Source organism: Silurus aristotelis, assembly GCF_946808225.1.
Source record: "Silurus aristotelis genome assembly, chromosome: 9".
NCBI classification, from domain to species: Eukaryota; Metazoa; Chordata; class Actinopteri; order Siluriformes; family Siluridae; genus Silurus; species Silurus aristotelis.
Genome location: NC_139582.1, coordinates 18820018 through 18840017, shown reverse-complemented (window position 1 = coordinate 18840017; position 20000 = coordinate 18820018). Strand labels below are relative to the sequence as shown.

Here is a 20000-nt window from a genome sequence, read left to right as displayed (position 1 = left end):
CTGTTGCTCACAGATGGTCACCTCTTCTCTCAGCCTGGCTTCCACTACTCTTTCCCATAACTTCATGGTGTGACTGATCAACTTAATTCCCCTGTAGTTACTGCAGGTCTGCACATCTCCCTTATGTTTAAAGATCGGTACCAGCACACTCCTTCTCCATTCCTCAGGCATCCTCTCCCCTTCCAGAATCCTGTTAAACATTCTGGTTAAAAACTCCACTGCCATCTCTCCTAAACATCTCCACGCTTCTACTGGTATGTCATCTGGTCCAACCGACTTTCCATTCTTCATCCTCTTAATCGCTGCTCTCACTTCCTCCTTACTAATCCTATCTACATTCTGCTTCACCAACTCCACATCCTCCAACCTTCTCTCTCTCTGATTTTCCTCATTCATCAGCTGCTCAAAATACTCCCTCCATCTTCTCAACACACTCTCCTCATTAGTCAACACATTTCCCTCTCCATCCTTTATTGCTCTAACTTGCAGTACATCCTTCCCAGCTCGGTCCCTCTGCCTGGCCAATCGGTACAAATCCTTTTCTCCTTCCTTAGTGTCCAACCTCTTATACAGCTCCTCATATGCCTTTTCCTTGGCTTTCGCCACATCCCTTTTTACCTGCTGCCGCATCTCCTTGTACTCCTGCCTACTTTTCTCATCACTCTGTCGATCCCACTTCTGTTTTGCCAATCTCTTTCCCCTAATGCTCTCCTGCACTTCCTCATTCCACCACCACGTCTCCTTGTCTTGCTTTCTATTTCCAGATGTCACACCAAGTACTTTTCTAGCTGCCTTCCTCATCGCTCCTGCAGTAGTTGCCCAATCATCCAGCACCTCTTCACCACCACCAAGCCCCTGTCTGACCTCTTCCCTGAACCTCACACTACACTCTTCCTCCTTCAGTTTCCACCATCTTATTCTTCTTTCAATCCTTACTTTCCTCCTCTTCTTCTTCGCCTCCAAAACCATCCTACAGACCACCATCCGATGCTGTCTAGCTACACTGTCCCCCGCCAACACCTTACAGTCTCCAATCTCCTTCAGGTTGCATCTCCTACACAGAACATAATCCACCTGTGTGCACCTTCCTCCACTCTTATACGTCACCCTATGATCCTCCTTCTTCTTAAAATACGTGTTCACCACTGCCATTTCCATCCTTTTAGCAAAATCTACCACCATCTGCCCTTCCACATTCCTCTCCTTGAAACCATACCTACCCATCACCTCCTCATCACCTCTGTTTCCTTCACCTACATGCCCAATAAAGTCTGCCCCAATCACCAATCGTTCTTTCCTAGGTACACCATCTACCACTTCATCTAATTCACTCCAGAATCTTTCCTTCTCCTCCATCTCACAGCCAACTTGTGGAGCATAGGCACTGATGACATTTATCATCATCCCTTCAACCTCCACCTTCACGATCATCACCCTATCAGAAGCTCTCTTCACCTCCACTACACTCTTACTGTACTCTTCCTTCAGAATCACCCCTACACCATTTCTCTTTCCATCCACACCATGATAAAACAGTTTAAACCCACCTCCAATGTTCCTGGCCTTACTCCCTTTCCACTTGGTCTCCTGAACACACAGCATATCTACCTTTCTCCTCTCCATCATATCAGCTACCTCTCTCCCTTTACCCGTCATAGTACCAACATTTAAAGTACCAACCCGAACCTCTACTCTTCTACACTGCTCCTTTTCCCGCCGTCTCTGTAGACGTCTTCCTCCTCTCCTTCTCCTCCTTCGGCCAACAGTAGCCCAATTTCCACCGGTACCCTGTCGGCTAACGATACCTGTGGCGGTCGTTGTTAACCCGGGCCTCGACCGATCCGGTATGAAATTCTCATTTGTGATCCACATATTTGATTTGGCACATGTTTTATGCTGGATGCCCTTCCTAACGCAACCCTCCCCATTTACCCGGGCTTGGGACCGGCACTAAGAGTGCACTGGCTTGTGCCCCCCTAATGGCTGGGTTTATCTTTCCCCTTATTGAAGTGAAAATACATTGTAATTATTATTCTACTTAGGTGTCAGGATGGTGCTTTTTTTTTTTTTTGTAAATGTGTCTTTAATGGAAGAAGTGTGTAGACGACTCTTGAACGTCACTAATGAAGGTGAGCGTACGGCATCAAGATCAACCAATGGTGAAACGGTTCTCTAAAATAGTTCAAAGGTGAATCTCGTGAACTTTCAATTGGCGAGCAAATACAACAGGAAACGAACGAACACGAGTACAGTACAGGAATCCTGCCTGGTCGCTTGCAATCAATATGCCACATACAGTAATGCGTACATTGGGGCTGTTGGAATTCATAGATGCCTGACAGAAGAAATTCTGCCTTGTGCATTTTTAATCACTGTAACCCAAACTGTAATCCAAACCGTTTACATCAGCAAATACTGAAATCGTGCACCGTCATCTAAGGATTAAGGACTAAGGATTAAGTACAGGCCTTTGTAAGAAATCTGATGCGTTGTGCTGTTTTTACAAATGCGTTTGTAAAAGCAACTGAGAAAATCTTTAATACAAACTGTTTGGGTACAGAGGCTTGGGACTACAATTGCCATGAACATTAGTACACTCAGGTGTCCTTCACTGAACAGTTAATAACATCAACAATGAAATAATTATAATGAATCAGGATCTGGTGTCAGGATGAGGATTGGTTCCCTTTTGAGTCTGGAACATCTTAAGGTTCCATCCTCATTTCATCTCAGGGAGTTTTTCCCTCACCACCATCACCTCTGGCCCTTACATTAGGGAAATTCATATTCTTCATTTCTTTTTTCTGTGAAGTTCTTAGTTCTTAGATTTCTAAGTTTAGTGCCTGTAAGTTTGTTTCTTATATTCGTAAGTTTATCCGTAATAAGTGCCGTCTGTGACTGTGGTGATCTCTGAGATTGCATGAGGTAGAAACTTTGAGAGGAACCTGACTCAAAAGGGAACTCATCTGCATCTGGGTGGCACCGTATGTCCATTCACTTGAGGTCCATCATTGTGCAGGGATTCACAATGCAGTGGGCATGATTAGCATTTTTTCCCCCCCAAATCCTTTCGCTCAAAAACCATTACAGACTTTGCAGCATTTTAAAATGTCTTTTAGCGGAGAGAAAATAATGTCTGTGGTTTAAAAAAAAATTACGCCTTTAGTACAGAGAGAGAGTTTTGCTGTTTTACTCAATAGCTTTAAGATTTCATTTGCCTAAACACTCCTCAAAAACCCTTGACATGCGCAACATCTTGCCTTCTTTCAGTCGTCTAGTGTTGTGTGCATACAATGATGACAAAAAGACAAAAAATTCTGTCAGGAATTCTTCTTTACTGGGAAAGAAATGCCAAAAAGGCTACACCTCCTTCTCCGGGAGTGACATGCAGAAAGTCCACATTTTCTTTGTCCTACTGAAAATGACGTTTCCCAAAAGTTGCTCTACCACACTGAAACGTCTGAAAACTTTGATGTCCCTGTACTGCGCATGAGCAAATCCTAGGACACTCTGCGTTATTTCCTCCTTCCGTTTATTTACTTTCCCACTCTTTGATATGTCGCAGCAATGACTAAAAATGAGTTATTATTCTCGAATGCCTCCGTTTTCACAGTACACACTGCAATGTGAAAACAATGTCTTCAAATTTATCCTCTTTGGAGAGTTTTTTTTTTTTTTTTAAAAAGCTGCAAATTTCGTTGACTGAAAACGCTGTCTCGGTGTGATCGGTTAGTTCGGACATGGCCTGAGAAGAGAAGGAGCCACACCCTCTTTACTGGAATTGATTACTGAGACTGATATCCTGATAGGTAACATCTACTTCACTGATACTGGAATATCTATATTCCATGAGATGTAGAATGTAGAATTCCCCCTCTTTTGTCCTTTTAACCTGCGCAATAAAGCATTTAAAGAAGGGCTTTCCTCACATTGCACCCGTGACTACTTTGTGATTCACAGCTTCCAAGTCTCTCTCTCTCCCTTCTCTTCTCTTTCACTTTTTTTTCCCTTGGACTCTCTTCTTCATGACTCATGCAGATGGCCACATGGTACACTCTAGCCTTTTAGCACACATTTACCTCCCATCTAGGAGAGAGTGGAATGGAAAAGGGAGAGAGGATAGGAGTGTACAGGAGACTGTTTGAGGAATGAATGAGTGTAATTGTGTGCATGTGTGTGAGAGAGAGAAAGAGAGGGAGAAGAGGGGGGGGGGTTAAGGAAGGGTTTACACAAATGTTTGGAGATGACATAGAGAACGTCTGCTCACTGTTTCCATCCTCCCACTCCAACATCTCCTACAGCTCTGGAGGGCTCCTGTAGTAGCAGATCTTTTAGTACTACAGGTTCATAAAAAAGAAAAATAGAGAGGGAGGGAGAGGTAGACAGAGTGTAAAGAAAAGGTAAATATAAAATCTTTTTTATGATGCACCTCTTCCTTAATTGTCAAACAGATCACACTTTTTTGAGGGAAAATGACAAATACACCTTCACTGGGAGTGACATGCAGAGAAGCCATGCCTCTTTTTGAATAAACATAAAGCCTTTTTTTACTGAGGCTAAGAGGAATTCAGGCCACGCCTCTTCATATTTAGATTGACCTGCAAAAAGCCACGACTCCTTATCAGACTGATCTATCAAAAGACCACTCCTCCTCCACTGAGACTGACATGCAGATAGGCGACGCCTCCTCCACTGAGACTGACATGCAGATAGGCCACATCTCCTTTACTAAGACTGACATGCCAAAAGACCACACCTCCTCCACTGAGACTAACATGCCAAAAGACCACCCCTCCTCCACTGAGACTTACATCCTGATAGGCCACACCTCCTCCACTAAAACTGACATGGGCCACAAAACTTTCACTGAGGCCGACATGACAATTGGTCGTGCCTCTTTCAATGAGACTGACAAGCTGATAGGCTACGACTCCTTCAACGAGACTGACATCCTGATATGCCGCGTCTCCTTCATTGAGACTGATCTATCAAAAGACCACATCTCCATGACTGAGACTAGCATGTTGATAGGCCACGCCTCCTTCACCGAGACTGACATTCTGATAAGCCACGTCTCCTTCATTGAGACTGATCTATTAAAAGACCACACCTTCTCCACTAAGACTAAAATGCTGATAGGCCACGTCTTCTTCATTGAGACTTACATGCTAAAAGACCACACCTCCTCCACTGAGACTGACATGCTGACAGGCCATTAAAATTTCACTGAGGCTGACATGACAATTTGTCACACCTCTTTCCTTGAGACTGCCATGCAGAGATGTAACATCTCTTTAGGTGGCTCCATACAATCAAAAATCAATAAATGACTTTGGGTTGACATTCATTGGGTGCTTCAGGTTTCTAAAAGGAAGATGCACAACTCTAAATGAGCGAGTGATTAAAAAAAGAGAGGGAAGTGAGTGTGAGTGTGTATGGATGTGTGCGGGTGAGAGCGAGCAGGCTGTGGAGGAAATGATTGGGGGGTGAGTGAAAGCGGAAATCTGTGAGATGAGAAGCCTCTATTGTATTAGCGGCTCACACCATCATCTGGGCCGTGGGGGGTAGGGGGTGAAGGAATGTGAGGTGGAAAAGTCCAGAAGGATGGAAGAGTGAAGAGGTTGAAATAGTTTTATTAGGAAACGATTTGTATCAATCGTTTTGCATGGTCATGCTTATCATTTTCCTATAACAGCCCTATCCTGATTTGTTTCTTATTTGTTGCCCTCTTTGTATAATTATTTCAGCGTGAACCTACAGCATGCCTTCTAAAGATTTTTATGAGTTCATATCCAAATCTGATTTATTTTGAAGCCATCTTGACACACAGCTGTGGCTGCTAACTTCGGAGACTGAGAACAGCATTCAGAGCCTCCAATTGTGCTAAATCAGTCAGAGATTGAATGTTTCCAGAATGTAGGCCGCCTGTTGCGCTATGTCAGAACTTCACAAATAACTCGGACACGTCGAAGCTCGAGCGTTTACAAATAACGCATGGCATCACTCACGAGCCTGTAAAAATGGAAGTGCCAGGAAAAATCATCCAAACGGAACTTTTATCCGAGCACCTGAGGTTCGGGGGGGCCCGTGTTATTTGTGTTGTTTCCACACATTGGTACACTATCCCAGAACCAGATTTTAAAAACAAGACAGCTATAGACCACTAAGTGACGCAAATCTTTCAGAGGTGTTCACTATGTATGTAAATCACGAGGAGAGGACTGACTCTGTGCCTGTTTCTGAAAGTGCTCCAAGCCCTAATGTGCTCTTTCTTCTGCTCTGAACTTCGGTGACACCAACGAAAGCATGATATATTGCGTGTAAGATCACGAGGGTGCATGCACGCTGTTCTCCTTCTGCTATAATGTAAAGTTAATACAGATTCAATCATGTTAGTGTTCAGTGTTCATTTTAAATAAAGGTATAGGAGTGCAAGCTAGCCTGGGTGGAGTGTTAGTGTTTTCTGTTCAGCCCAAGTATCAGTAGCTCTCATTACAACTATTAGTCACGATATATCAGCATGTATCCATTCAAACTATCGTTGTATATGCTGTATAAAAGAATAGTCCAACTTAGATAGTTCAACTTAGCATACAGGATTTGTAACTAGCTAATATGAATATTCATATATAACTGCAAAATTAGTCTTTGTTATATTGCTAAGTAATTAATGTGCATTGTTTATGTAACAAACTGATCTAATCTGCAGTGTTAACATAATTAACTACCTTATCTGCAGTGTTTATATAATTAAATAACTAGCTAATGTGCAGTGTTTGTGTTTGTTTTAACAATGGACGTTGTCTCAAAGCAGCTTTAAACAGATAATGCAGTCATAAAGAATTGTAAGTTTGTCCCTAAATAACTAACCAACAAGTCAATGTGTAGTGTTTATGTAGGTAAGTAACTAACTAATTAAACTAACTAATTAACTAACTAACTTGCTAATGTTCAGTTGTATATAAGTAACTCATATGCAGTGTTTATTTAATCAACTAACTAACTAATATGCATTGTTTGTGTAAGTAACTAACTAGCTACTGTGAAGTGATTATATAACTAAATAACTATCTATGAAACAAATTTGAAGTGTTTATATAACCAAATAACTAACCGTCAAACTAGTCAAATTACAGTGATAATATAACTAAGTCCGTAGCTAATATGCAGCGTTTTTTTTTTACTAACGCTAAACATCTAACTAATGGCTAACTATCTATATCTATATAAATTACTAACTAAAGTGTTTATATAACTTATTAGCTAAATTTGCTGCAGTGTTTTTGTAAGTAACAAACTAGCCATTGTGAAGTGATTATATAACTAAACAACTAAGCAATGTGCAGTAATTATATAACTATCTCAGTAGCTAATGTGTAGTGTTTATATAACTGAACAACTAACTAGCTAATGTACAGCTAATGTGTTTTTGTAACTAAGTAACAAACAATCTAACTAAATTGCATTATATTGTTTATATACCTACCTAAATAGGCTATATATAGTGTTTATAGGATTTGTAATTTATATGAAGCACATAGAACTAGCATACCAGCATTAGCAACTAATCATTGATTAGCTATTTTTTGCCAATGTTTGCATCATCATGCATGTTTAGGCATCCTGATATTTGATCAAAGTCAAAAAGCTCTCTCTCTCTCTCTCTCTCTCTCTCTCTCTATATATATATATATATATATATATACAGTGAGGAAAATAAGTATTTGAACACCCTGCTATTTTGCAAGTTCTCCCACTTAGAAATCATGGAGGGGTCTGAAATTGTCATCGTAGGTGCATGTCCACTGTGAGAGACATAATCTAAAAAAAAAATCCAGAAATCACAATGTATGATTTTTTTTTACTATTTATTTGTATGATACAGCTGCAAATAAGTATTTGAACACCTGAGAAAGTAAATGTTAATATTTGGTACAGTAGCCTTGGTTTGCAATTACAGAGGTCAAACGTTTCCTGTAGTTTTTCACCAGGTTTGCACACACTGCAGGAGGGATTTTGGCCCACTCCTCCACACAGATCTTCTCTAGATCAGTCAGGTTTCTGGCCTGTCGCTGAGAAACACGGAGTTTGAGCTCCCTCCAAAGATTCTCTATTGGGTTTAGGTCTGGAGACTGGCTAGGCCACGCCAGAACCTTGATATGCTTCTTACAGAGCCACTCCTTGGTTATCCTGGCTGTGTGCTTCGAGTCATTGTCATGTTGGAAGACCCAGCCTCGACCCATCTTCAATGCTCTAACTGAGGGAAGGAGGTTGTTCCCCAAAATCTTGCAATACATGGCCCCGGTCATCCTCTCCTTAATACAGTGCAGTCGCCCTGTCCCATGTGCAGAAAAACACCCCCAAAGCATAATGCTACCACCCCTATGCTTCACAGTAGGGATGGTGTTCTTGGGATGGTACTTATCATTCTTCTTCCTCCAAACACGTTTATTGGAATTATGACCCAACAGTTCTATTTTGGCATCATCTGACCACATGACTTTCTCCCATGACTCCTCTGGATCATCCAAATGGTCATTGGCAAACTTAAGACGTGCCTGTACATGTGCTGGTTTAAGCAGGGGAACCTTCCGTGCCATGCATGATTTCAAACTATGACATCTTAGTGTATTACCAACAGTAACCTTGGAAACGGTGGTCCCAGCTCTTTTCAGGTCATTGACCAGCTCCTCCCGTGTAGTTCTGGGCTGATTTCTCACCTTCCTTAGGATCATTGAGACCCCACGAGGTGAGATCTTGCATGGAGCCCCAGTCCGAGGGAGATTGTCAGTCATGTTTAGCTTCTTCCATTTTCTAATGATTGCTCAAACAGTGGAACTTTTTTCACCAAGCTGCTTGGCAATTTCCCCGTAGCCCTTTCCACCCTTGTGGTGGTGTACAATTTTGTCTCTAGTGTCTTTGGACAGCTCTTTGGTCTTGGCCATGTTAGTAGTTGGATTCTTACTGATTGTATGGGGTGGACAGGTGTCTTTATGCAGCTAACGACCTCAAACAGGTGCATCTAATTTAGGATAATAAATGTAGTGGAGGTGGACATTTTAAAGGCAGACTTTTGGGGTCTTTGAGGGTCAGAATTCTAGCTGATAGACAGGTGTTTAAATACTTATTTGCAGCTGTATAATACAAATAAATAGTTTAAAAATCATACATTGTGATTTCTGGATTTTTTTTTTTTTTTAGATTATGTCTCTCACAGTGGACATGCACCTACGATGACAATTTCAGACCCCTCCATGATTTCTAAGTGGGAGAACTTGCAAAATAGCAGGGTGTTCAAATACTTATTTTCCTCACTGTATATATATATATATATATATATATATATAAAAAAATCTATCATGTTGAATATTTAGTACCAAGGTAATTGGCAGTATTTGTAAATGGCTAAAGTATATCTAAATAGTGATAATTAACCAGGGTCAGAAATGGCCTACTGGTGTTTTTCTCCAAGTCAAGCAACTAAACATGTGTATCTGGCTAATATCTTGTATTTGTAACCTGATAATATGCAGATGACCTTTCAGTTTCAGCGCATACCGAATCAGGACACATTGTCTATCTGTATACCGGTCTCTAACCAGTCCTCTATTTGTGGTATTTGACCAAGTGTCCATGACCTCAGAGTATCTATAGCTAAAGCTCAAGCTGGATAGGACAAGTGTTTCTGAGATATGCCTCAATAGGTTGGATATGTATAGCCACTTGGACTGTGTTTAATGATGTTAGATATAGAGCGGTGATCATGCACAAAGAGTAAAATAAGGAAAATGATCTCTTCCTGTCCTCTTGCAGTGGAGATGCTTTATTAGTTTCTATTGCTATTATTTGAGTCATGATACAAGAAACCCCAGGTCAATTTTCAGGACAGTTAAATGCATTTACTAAGATAAAAATGTATCCTAAATATACCTTCTCATCTTATTTCCTTAGCGGTGATTGGCCAGTGGCAGGCAGAGCCAAAAGAACGCCTCATCTCGCTGGTCCTGACCCACCTGCCACTTCTGAAGCCGGGCAATGGTGAAGCCAAAAGCGAGTACATGCGGCTACTTCCCAAAATCCTCACGCACACCATCGAGTTCGGGAGGCACCTCGAGGAGAGCCGGCAGCTGCTCTCGTACGCTCTTATCCACCCGGCCACATCCTTGGAGGACCGGGCCGATCTTGCTCTCTGGCTCAACCATCTGGAGGAACGAGCAGCCAGCCGGAGTGCCGGAGGAGGTGGAGATTCATTGGAGCGAGTACCGTCTTCTCATCATCTCTACACCCAACATCAGCGTTACGGCTCTGATGATCGTCTGAACGGCTGGCAGGGATCTCGAGACTCGGGCATTGCTACCTGGCACACGCAGCAGCAACAGCAGGGCTGTGAGAATGGACACCTTCTTCTCTACCCATCATCATCAGTCCCTTCTACCATCAATACAGTTGGCACAGGAAGTGGAAGCAACTCCAGTGAGTGGATTTACGTTTACGTTGGGTCTAAACAGAACTGTATTTTATTTACACCATGTCCGATGAGATTTGTAACTTTTTGGCATCTGCACCTTTATGTCAGGTCTGATCAGTATCTCTGGTCAGGTGTGTTTGTTGTGAATACTTTTGGTCTAATCACTGTTTTTATATTGGGTCTGATATCCAGGTGTCAGTTTGGAGTGGTTTGTTCAGAGTGTTTGTATTAAGTCTGATCATTGTGTTAGTGTTTTTTGGTCTGGTCAGCTCATTAAATTTGTGTGTGCATATTTAAATTGTGTTTTTTGCTGTGTCTGATTAGTGGATTCGAAATGCTATGGAGATGGCAAATATGTGTACAATGAAGTCTGATGTCTCTTTACAATAGATTTGATCAGTGGATTAAAAGTGTTAAAAATACGAGACTCATCATTTTGTATGATCGGTGTTTTATGTTTAGAGATGAATTGACTGCTGAAGCTGTCAAATCTATAGTTTTTTATGTTGGATTTAGTGTGTCGCTTTGTTCATTTATTAATTTTGAAGCTAGGATTGCTCATTGTATTTCAGTTGTGTTTATTTGATATACGGACATTGGATCTAGCACATGTTTAGATCGGTCTGAACTGTGTGGTCTTTTGACGTTTGGTATACTAAACTTGAATGCTTCTTAATGGCTCTGAACAATGTGTTTACATTGAGTCAGATCTGTGTGTTTACATTGAGTCTGATCTGTGTGTGCGCATTGAGTCTGATTAGTGTGTTTACGTTTAAATCTGATCCGTGTGTTTGCATTGAGTCTGATTAGTGTGTTTACATTGAGTCTGATCTGTGTGTGCATTGAGTCTGATCTGTGTGTGCATTGAGTCTGATCAGTGTATTTATATTGTTTGATCGGTGAATGTACATTGAGTCTGATCAGTGTGTTTACATAGAGTCTGATTAGTGTGTATATGCTGAATCAAAATTTTTACTGTATGTCTGATCAATATTTATATTAAGTTAGTTTATTGTGTTTACCCTGAATATGATCAGTGTGTTTACATTGAGTCTGAATGAGTCAGTGTGTACATTCTGAATCTAATCAGCATTTTCTTTGTAAGTCTGATTAGTGCGTTTATTTGAGTCTGATCCGTGTGTACATTCTGAGTCTAATCAGCAAAATCACTGTATGTCTGATCAGTATGTTTACATTGAGTCTGATCTGTGTTTACACTTAATCTAATTAGCATATTCACTGTAATTGTGATTAGTGTGTTTACCTTGAGTCTAATTGGCATGTTTATATTGTGTCTAATCATTTCGTTTAAGTGTGTTTCTCCTGATTCTAATCATCATTGATGTCTGATAGTGTAATTCACTTAAAACCCACATTTTTTCATTAATTTGTCATTGTCCTATATACTTGATGCATTTTAGTCCAATTTACAGTTGATTCCTGAGACACTTGTTTGCTTTGATTGTTGGTCAAAGTTCAGATTTCAGATCAGACCAACCATGTCCATGTGTCACATCTGTTCAGAGCAAACAAACCACACACAGCGATATAGCAGTCAGAGACACACAACTGGCCACCAAATAGCATTTTTTATTTATTTAATTATGACCTCTTAGAAAATTAGCTTATTTTTAAATACACACAGTCTGATAAACCAATATTGAAAGAACAGCCCACAAAATTCAACACGCACAATTTCCCTCTGAAGTTAAAAACACGGAATAAAGGTCAAGCATTTGATGAGGTTGAAATCTCGTTAAAAGAAAAGCAAGAGAAACATACTTGCAGACTGTGGCAGCGATGTGGCTGTGACAAAGATATTGGGATTGAAAATATCTGTGGTTAGAGCGGGATATTTCCAGCGTAGAATGTGAGGCTCCATTTTTTTTTTTTCCCCTGATGAAGGAGACAGCTGAAGATATAAATAAGGGCCCATTTAATGCTTGGCTCCACAAGATCCCCTTTATTTTAGATTGCGAGTCTGAGCAGCAACAAAAGCTTGTTTTTTTTGTTTTTTTCTTTTTTAAATCTCTTATCATAATTCTATCACCACAATCACACAATTATTGTAATTAGAATTACCATAAGCTTGGCACGAAAATAGCGCGCTCCTTTTTAACAAAACTGGTGCGTTTATGAATCCCGGGTAAAGATGACAATGGCGGACGTGGCCTGTCTCTGTCCTTTCTCCCGAACTGTTATATTAACGGTCGAAAGCATCATTTCAATTTTTAGCTTGGCATCTCCTTTCCTTCTTGCCACACGCAGACAAACAGACGCTTCCACACCTCACAGCCCAACAGTTCGTCCCCCGCCTGAGCACCGCATGCCATTCCTTCCCTTTCCCATGTAAGGTAGCCTTTTGTGGGGGTCTGTATTTAGGGGAAATGGCTAATATTTAGGGACTGGTGTATGTAATGTTAGCTGGGCACCTATTTTAAAACCGGTCCTGGAAAGCCTATACATAGGACAAACTGCTACTCTTCTGCTTATAGGTTTTTTTCATCCTGTCTAACCACCACCCTAGCCTACCCCCTCACCCCCCCCTATGCCACCTGCCCTGTATTCTGGCTTTTGATGAGCTCCATTGGGTCTGATTCCTCCAAACAGGGCCTAAGTCCTGCAAAAGGTCCAATGTTACAGAGAAAGCACCAGATAGCAGTTTACTGTTGCGGCAGCCATGTTTAAAATTGAGTTATATAGACATAGGTAGGAGTCAATCCCGAAATCAGACTTCAGATTAAGCTTAACCGGACAGTTGCATTGAATTAGTGCATCTTGGTTATGGTTCTTGTACAATATCAGCTAGGACAATGTCGTACTAACGTTCATTCTTCTCACAAAGTGTGTACCCTATATAAATAAAAAGTCTTAATACATTTCCGAAATTATTGATTATATATATATATTTTTTCTTATAAAACGAGTAGCTACACTTATGTATCATTGAATTCAATCCATTATTTTATTAAGCTGAAATAAACAGCTACCAACAGGTCGACCATGTGTATAAACAGCACGCAGGGTCGCCTCTAGAGGCCGCCCTTGTATTGTATAACGCAACCTGGAAAAACTATCGGTATGGAATATCGAATTATTTTACAAAACCAATGAATCGGTCGACCTCTAGTGTTACCAGTGTAGCTCTGAATATGTGTAACTGTATTGTTTGTAGTCTACGGTCAGTCAGTATAAGCCAAAAACCATTAGGAAGTCTTTGTGATGATTTGTGCCATAAATGTTTTTGTGTTGGTTAGATTCTGATTAGCAGTCTATCAAGCTCAATTTGTGTGTGTGCTTGTGTGTCCAGTCCTACAGTCTGCAGGTCAACACAGTCCTCTAAAGCGTTCCGTCTCTCTGACACCCCCGATGAGCGGCTCGTCCAATCAACCCCTGGGACACGGCTGGCTCTCGCAGGAGGACCTGCGTGGACGGGGAGCACCTTTGACCCCCGACCACGCCCCTCTGTCTCCTCAGAGCAGCGTGGCGTCGTCAGGGAGCGGCGGCAGCGAGCACCTAGAGGACGGCTCAGGCCTGGGCATTGCACTCCGGAGCTCATTCAGCGAAGAGGGGAGCGGCATGCGAGGTGAGTGAGAGAAGTGTACTGGGAAAGTTAGAGGGGTTTTTCACTGCATATAGTTTCATAGTCTGTACAAGGACATCAATGCGTCCAAGTAAACCTCTTTTTAGAGATAAAAGTGTGAGTTGCATCAGTTTTTAGAGGTGTAGAAGTTTCTCTGGCTTCTCAGACGTGTGCATTCTTGCCCGCAGATGTTCCAGCGTGGCTGAAGAGTCTGCGTCTGCACAAGTACGCCGGCCTTTTCTCCACAATGACCTACGAGGAGATGATGTTGCTGTCTGAGCAGCAGCTGGAGGCACAGGTGAGAGCTGTGGATATCTGTTTGTTGGGGTTAGAATTACTTCATACATGACATGCTGTTATACATGTTACCCTGGTGCGATACGACACGAATCGGAGAAATAGGTTGCACTGGAGACTCCTTTCATGTCTGCTATATCAATGATTATACATTTAGCATGGATACATTATTATTGCTAGATAACATTAAACCTGTGATTTTTGACTGAGCTATTGACAGAGCTGCTGCTTTAGAATATTTATCAACCAATCAGAATTGAGAATTCAGCGTCTCTGAGCACATAATTCACTATAACTATGCTTTTTTAATATTAAAATACCACAATCTCTGATGTAGAGCGTTACAAAAGGGGCGCGGCACAAGATCATCATTAGCATCCAGAAACTGAAAGAGAGACAGAACATGCTGCGGTCTTTGGAAAAGGTTTGTTCCCTCTTTTTATTGCTTTGTTTGTGTTTGCTAGCTCTGAAAAATTGTTCTCGTGAAGCAGTAGCATTTTCAAGTGCGTCTGAGATTATCATGTTTACTAAGAATCTTAGCTACTACTAAAACGACGAGGCAAACGTATTGGGACACTTGATTTCTTCCAGTCATATGAGGTTCTTTCGCAAATACAGTGGAACCCCGTTGTACGAGCATAATTCGTTCTTGAAAATTGCTCGTGTGTCCATTTGCTCGTATGTTCGAACTAATTTTCTTCGTAGGAATGAATGTAAAAGTGATTTAATCCGTTCCGAGATCTCATTTGATCGATTATTTCTGCACTTAAAAAGTATTTGTAGCCTATTTTTAAAAACAAATACACGGCAAATGACCGTAATATAAACATAATTTAACACCAACTCATGTGATAGTGGTTGATAGCGAGTGTAAGACGCGCACCACGCTCGTAACCTCCTCGGTTTCTATGTAATTCTATTTACTGTCGTTTTCACAGCACCATCACTGATTTTCTTGGGAGACATTTTTCAAGATTTCTAGTGAAATAAAAATATAAAACTAAAAAAAGTTACTGTGGGAGAGCGTATGAATACGGGAATAAGGAACGCTACAACATGTCAGGTGCAAAGGCTTCACATCCACTTTTATTAGTTTTTTTTGTGTCGGTCTGCTTAGTGCCCCACGCAGCACGTCTCAGGCGCGCACACACACACGCGCACACGGTCTCCTCCTTAAATGCACCCTCCGATCACTTGAAAAGAGAGAACAATCATTAGGTCACATTAACTTTAGGTGAGGCAATCCCCTGCCTATCCGCTCCCGGACCCGCCCTCCATTCACAAACCGCCGCTCGGCCACGCCCCCGCTGCCACAGTTACGTTTTTGCTGCACTGAACAACGAGAGCGACCGAGTGATACGTCATCAACTAAGCGACTGATGCGAGCCTCCGCCGAAAACGGGGAACCGGCAGCGTTGGTTTGCTCGTGCCTTTCGAAATTTGCTCGTGAAACAGGGTAAAATTTTGCGAGCGAGGTTGCTCGTATCTCCGTTTGCTCGTACTATAGGTTGCTCGTACAACGGGGTTCCACTGTATTGTCAGAGGTACACAATATTGTAAAATGTCATTGGATGCATTCCCTTCACTTGAGCTAGGAGACCCAAACCTGTTCCAGCATGACAATGCTCTTGTGCACAAAGCCAGCTTTATGAAGATCTGGTGTACATGGGTTGGAGTGGAATATCTCCTGCTATAGAGCTCTGACCTCAATGAGATTGAACACCTTAGGGATGAATTGGAAAACTGACTGCACCTCAGGCCTCCTCACCTACATCAGTACCTGACTACACTTCTATATCTAATGCAACATCTTCCCAGAAGAGTGAAGGTTATTATACAGCAAACTTTTGGTCATATAGTATTTCTAGGCTAGTGGAATGTTTCAAAATGCTCATGCTGCAAGAGATGTCTGCCTTCTTCTGCATACATGAGCTCACCAAACCTCACCATAGTCTAGTGTTTCTTTCTAGTGAATCTTAAATGTCACGACCTGTTTCAGCCTCAGCAACATCTGACAGTACAAAGACTGAATATAGAACAAATCCAGAAAGTAAGCTATGTAGAAATCAAATCTGTCTGGGACATTTGTATTTGCGATGCATCTCCAATTTTACGTTGAATGATCAAAAGGCACGTCTTTCCATGCTGCATATTTTAAACCATTCGCCCTGATTTACCAGTACACCAGTGCTCTCTGCCTGGCCAAACCCTCATAGGTGAAAACAAGCATGTATTTTCAGGAGAACTTTATCACCACATGTCATTTTACACCCCATTACGGGGCAGAAATATCCCCAACACCTGACCGTTGCTCATGCACGATTTATGGACGTGTCAAAAAATAAATAATGCAGCTTGCTATGACCTTGAATACCAATTATATCCGCATCTGGTAATTTGTTTCTTGTGCACACTTTCTTTTTTGCCCCGTTTTCACCATAAATAGCATTTCTCCTATTTTCTTTAAAAAAATTTTTTACAACACTCTTTTTTTTTTTTCAGGATGTGTTGGAAGGTGGGAATCTGCGTTCTCCCTTGCAGGAGCTCCATTATATCATTGGGACTCCAATTAAAGCGTTTAACAGAGCAGCTGAGTCTCTACAGCGCCCCCTACTGAGCGCTGAGGGAAAGAGCTCAGCCCCAGGAGTGTGTGTGAGTGGAGGGGAAGTTGAGAGCAGCACCACGCTCATAGCCGAGGGGGACATTCCTGCTCAGTTCACACGCGTCATGGGCAAAGGTACATATCAACAAACATGTTTGTCTTACTCTACTTGTGCAGACTTTCCACTGACATAACAAATAACACAACTGAAAATGTAACTAATGCTGCACTGCACTTGATTTTAAACCCTGCGTTTAACTTGATCAAGCAGCATGTAATGTTTCAGGTGTTTTAAGGGACACAACTTATGGGGACAAATTAAAGTATATTCAAATGTATTTCTGTAAAACTACTTTGTGGATACCTGACTATAAAATTGGTATGTGCTTTTTAAAAATCCCATTCCACGATTGCTGTTATAATAACCTCCACTCTTCTGGAAAGAAGTTCCACTAGATTTTAGAGTGTGCTTGTAGAGTTTTATGCTCATTCAGACACATGGGTGTTAGTAAAGTCAGGTGCTGATATAGGTGATGTGAGAAGGCCTGGGGTGTAGTCAGTGTTTAAAATCATATTAAAGGTGTTTAGATGGGTTGAGGTTGGAGCTTTATAGCAGGCCTCTGAAGAAATTCCTCTCCAACCCATATAAAGCATATATTAATAGAGCCAGCTTTGTGTACAGGGGCATTGTCATGAGGGGCAGGTTTGGATGTCTTATTTGAAGCAAAGGAAATATTTAATGTTACCACATCAAAGATTGGGGAATAACCACATATGTCTTGAAAAGCCAGGTGTCCCAATACTTTTTACCCATAGAGTGTGTATTGTGTGTGTACATATATGTATGTACACACACACTTATGCACTGTGTGTAATGGACAGGGTGTGTAAATGCAGGACGAGTGTGATTTATTCAGCTTCTCAGTGTGTGTTTAAATGTTCAATGGGCGGTCGAAACAGATCACAACACTGTTCGCGTAGCTTGTAAACGCTGAGAATGAGTGAGCAAACATACATCACTCAATCTCAGAACTGCACGCAGACATGTGTGTAACTCTGTGTGTGTGTGTGTGTGTGTGTGTGTGTGTGTCAGTGTGCACACAGCTGCTGGTGTCTCGGCCAGATGAGGAGAACATCAGCTCCTATCTGCAGCTCATCAATAAGTGTGAACTCCATGAGGTGAGGATCAAACAGATTTAGAATAAAAGTCATTGTTCATTATTAATAAATAAGATTTAATAATTAAGTAAATAAATTGGTTTGGAACAATTTTTTTTTATTTGAAATTATTAGTTATTATATGACATTTATTATATCATAAATGTACAATAAATAATATGCATAATCAATAAGGCGTTTGGGGAGGAAGGGGGGCTTATTAGTCACAATTTTTTGGACTCCACCTATCTTTTTGTTCAGGCGTTCACAGAGACGCAGAAGAAGAGATTGTCGTCCTGGAGGCAGCAGGTGCAGAAACTAGTACGCTCGTTTCCACGGAAACCGATCCTGGACATAACCGGATATCGTCAGGCAAGGAGGTAGGAAGCGTTTACTTTCCCCAAGCATTTGTCAGTGTTTATAAGTACCCCACCCTCACCCCCCTTAATTTTATTTGTGTCTACAAATCACACTCGTGATCTTTTAATGGTGTGCATGTAGATTCTGTATACAGTACAAATTATGAATGTTTGGTCTTTTTTTTTTTTTAGTTTTTGTGGGTGGGGATTACACTGTTTGGTACCACTTGAGTAAGTTTCATCCTGATCAATCACAAGGAAGCTGCAGCTTGCCTTTCATCAAGCTGCCACTCTTGGGGCACTTGAGCAAGGCCCTAACCCTTTGTGCTTCAGGTTAGAGGTTGACCGGTTACTTTGCAGGAGTAGTTGATTGCTATAACTATTGGCCATCAGCAAAAATTCATACATGTCCGTCTTCCGGACCATGTCATTACGAGAGCAGCCTCTAGAGGCGAATTACTGATTTTTACACGCGAGACGGCGCACTGCACTGAGAGAGCTATGTAATGTTTATTATTTATTAATTATATAATTATATTTATTAATTAATATATTCATATTTATTTTATTAAGCACATTTTCATGATTCGATACTGTTTTTTTTTTTTTTTTTTTTCCGTAATAACATTTAGTACTATTTTACATGGAGTGTTTTGTTTTTTTTATCCAGTATCCATTTAAAAAAATACCGGTTGTTTAATTGGTTATCAACATGTACGATCCAACCCAGTTGTCGGTATCCAGCTAGCGTTAATCCACTATCGGTCGACCTCTACACCAGGGGTGCTGTAACATGGCTGACCCTGCGAAGAAATAACAATTTCCCTGTAAAAACTGGTGCCATAACTGGTACAATTCTGGTTAGGCCACTGTGTTTATTGTCGCATGAGTGGTCTAGCAGGCTGAGGCTGTCAATCAAGTCTGCTTAGTAGAATATTGGGCCATGCGCGCACACACACACACACACACACACACACACACACACACACACACACACACAAAAGCACGTATGCGAACAGTAGGTCCTTGTTTGTTCATTCGGATATGAAAAAATGTATTTGTAAATCAGAAGGAAATCAGTGTTTTGTAAATGACACCTTTGTGACTTGTGTTTTATCTGAATTCTATCATTATTACATCACTAAATTCTGATTACTATAAATCTCCAACCATTTGCTTTCATTCAAAAAAATGCTTTAACAGCTTACACCGCATTCCTAAGCCGCTCGGTCAAAGCGTGGAAACTCGAACACAAGATCGAAAATATGAAACAGTAACCATACTCCTCTTCTTTGCTGCCGCAAGTCCTAACACGGGCACACAGTTCCCACAAGATTCCTCGCTTTTATCATGAAATCATAGCAGTGGTATGTGACGCTAACCTGCATGTTACTGTATGTACGTGTGTTGCAGCAGCCGTGGTTTCGGTCAGTCCAACTCCCTTCCCAGCGCTGTGTGTGTGGGCAGCAGTGTGTGCTCCCGGAGAAACCTGCGCCAGTTCCCGGTGCCGTCGCGAAGTCTTCCTGCACCCCG

At 41.4% G+C, this 20000-nt stretch overlaps 1 protein-coding gene across 4 annotated transcripts in view; it reads left to right on the top strand.

Annotated features, from left to right (window-relative positions):
- Nucleotides 1-20000, top strand: part of samd4a (sterile alpha motif domain containing 4A) — a 46292-nt gene that overhangs the window by 18397 nt on the left and 7895 nt on the right. For 2 of the 4 annotated variants that reach the window (XR_014535054.1, XM_083550309.1), the window contains exons 4-11: nt 9952-10473; nt 13779-14054; nt 14240-14349; nt 14686-14772; nt 16851-17085; nt 18044-18129; nt 18370-18488; nt 19881-20000. The exon at nt 19881-20000 is cut by the window's right edge and continues 88 nt beyond it. Coding sequence is in view for 3 of the 4 variants with exons in the window: in XM_083550309.1 (XP_083406435.1) it covers nt 9952-10473; nt 13779-14054; nt 14240-14349; nt 14686-14772; nt 16851-17085; nt 18044-18129; nt 18370-18488; nt 19881-20000 (1555 nt within the window). In the remaining variant the exon portion in view is untranslated. Of the gene's footprint in view, nt 1-9951; nt 10474-13778; nt 14055-14239; nt 14350-14685; nt 14773-16850; nt 17086-18043; nt 18130-18369; nt 18489-18659; nt 18699-19880 lie in introns of all 4 variants that reach the window. The other 2 variants (XM_083550308.1, XM_083550310.1) reach the window with 2 other exon arrangements.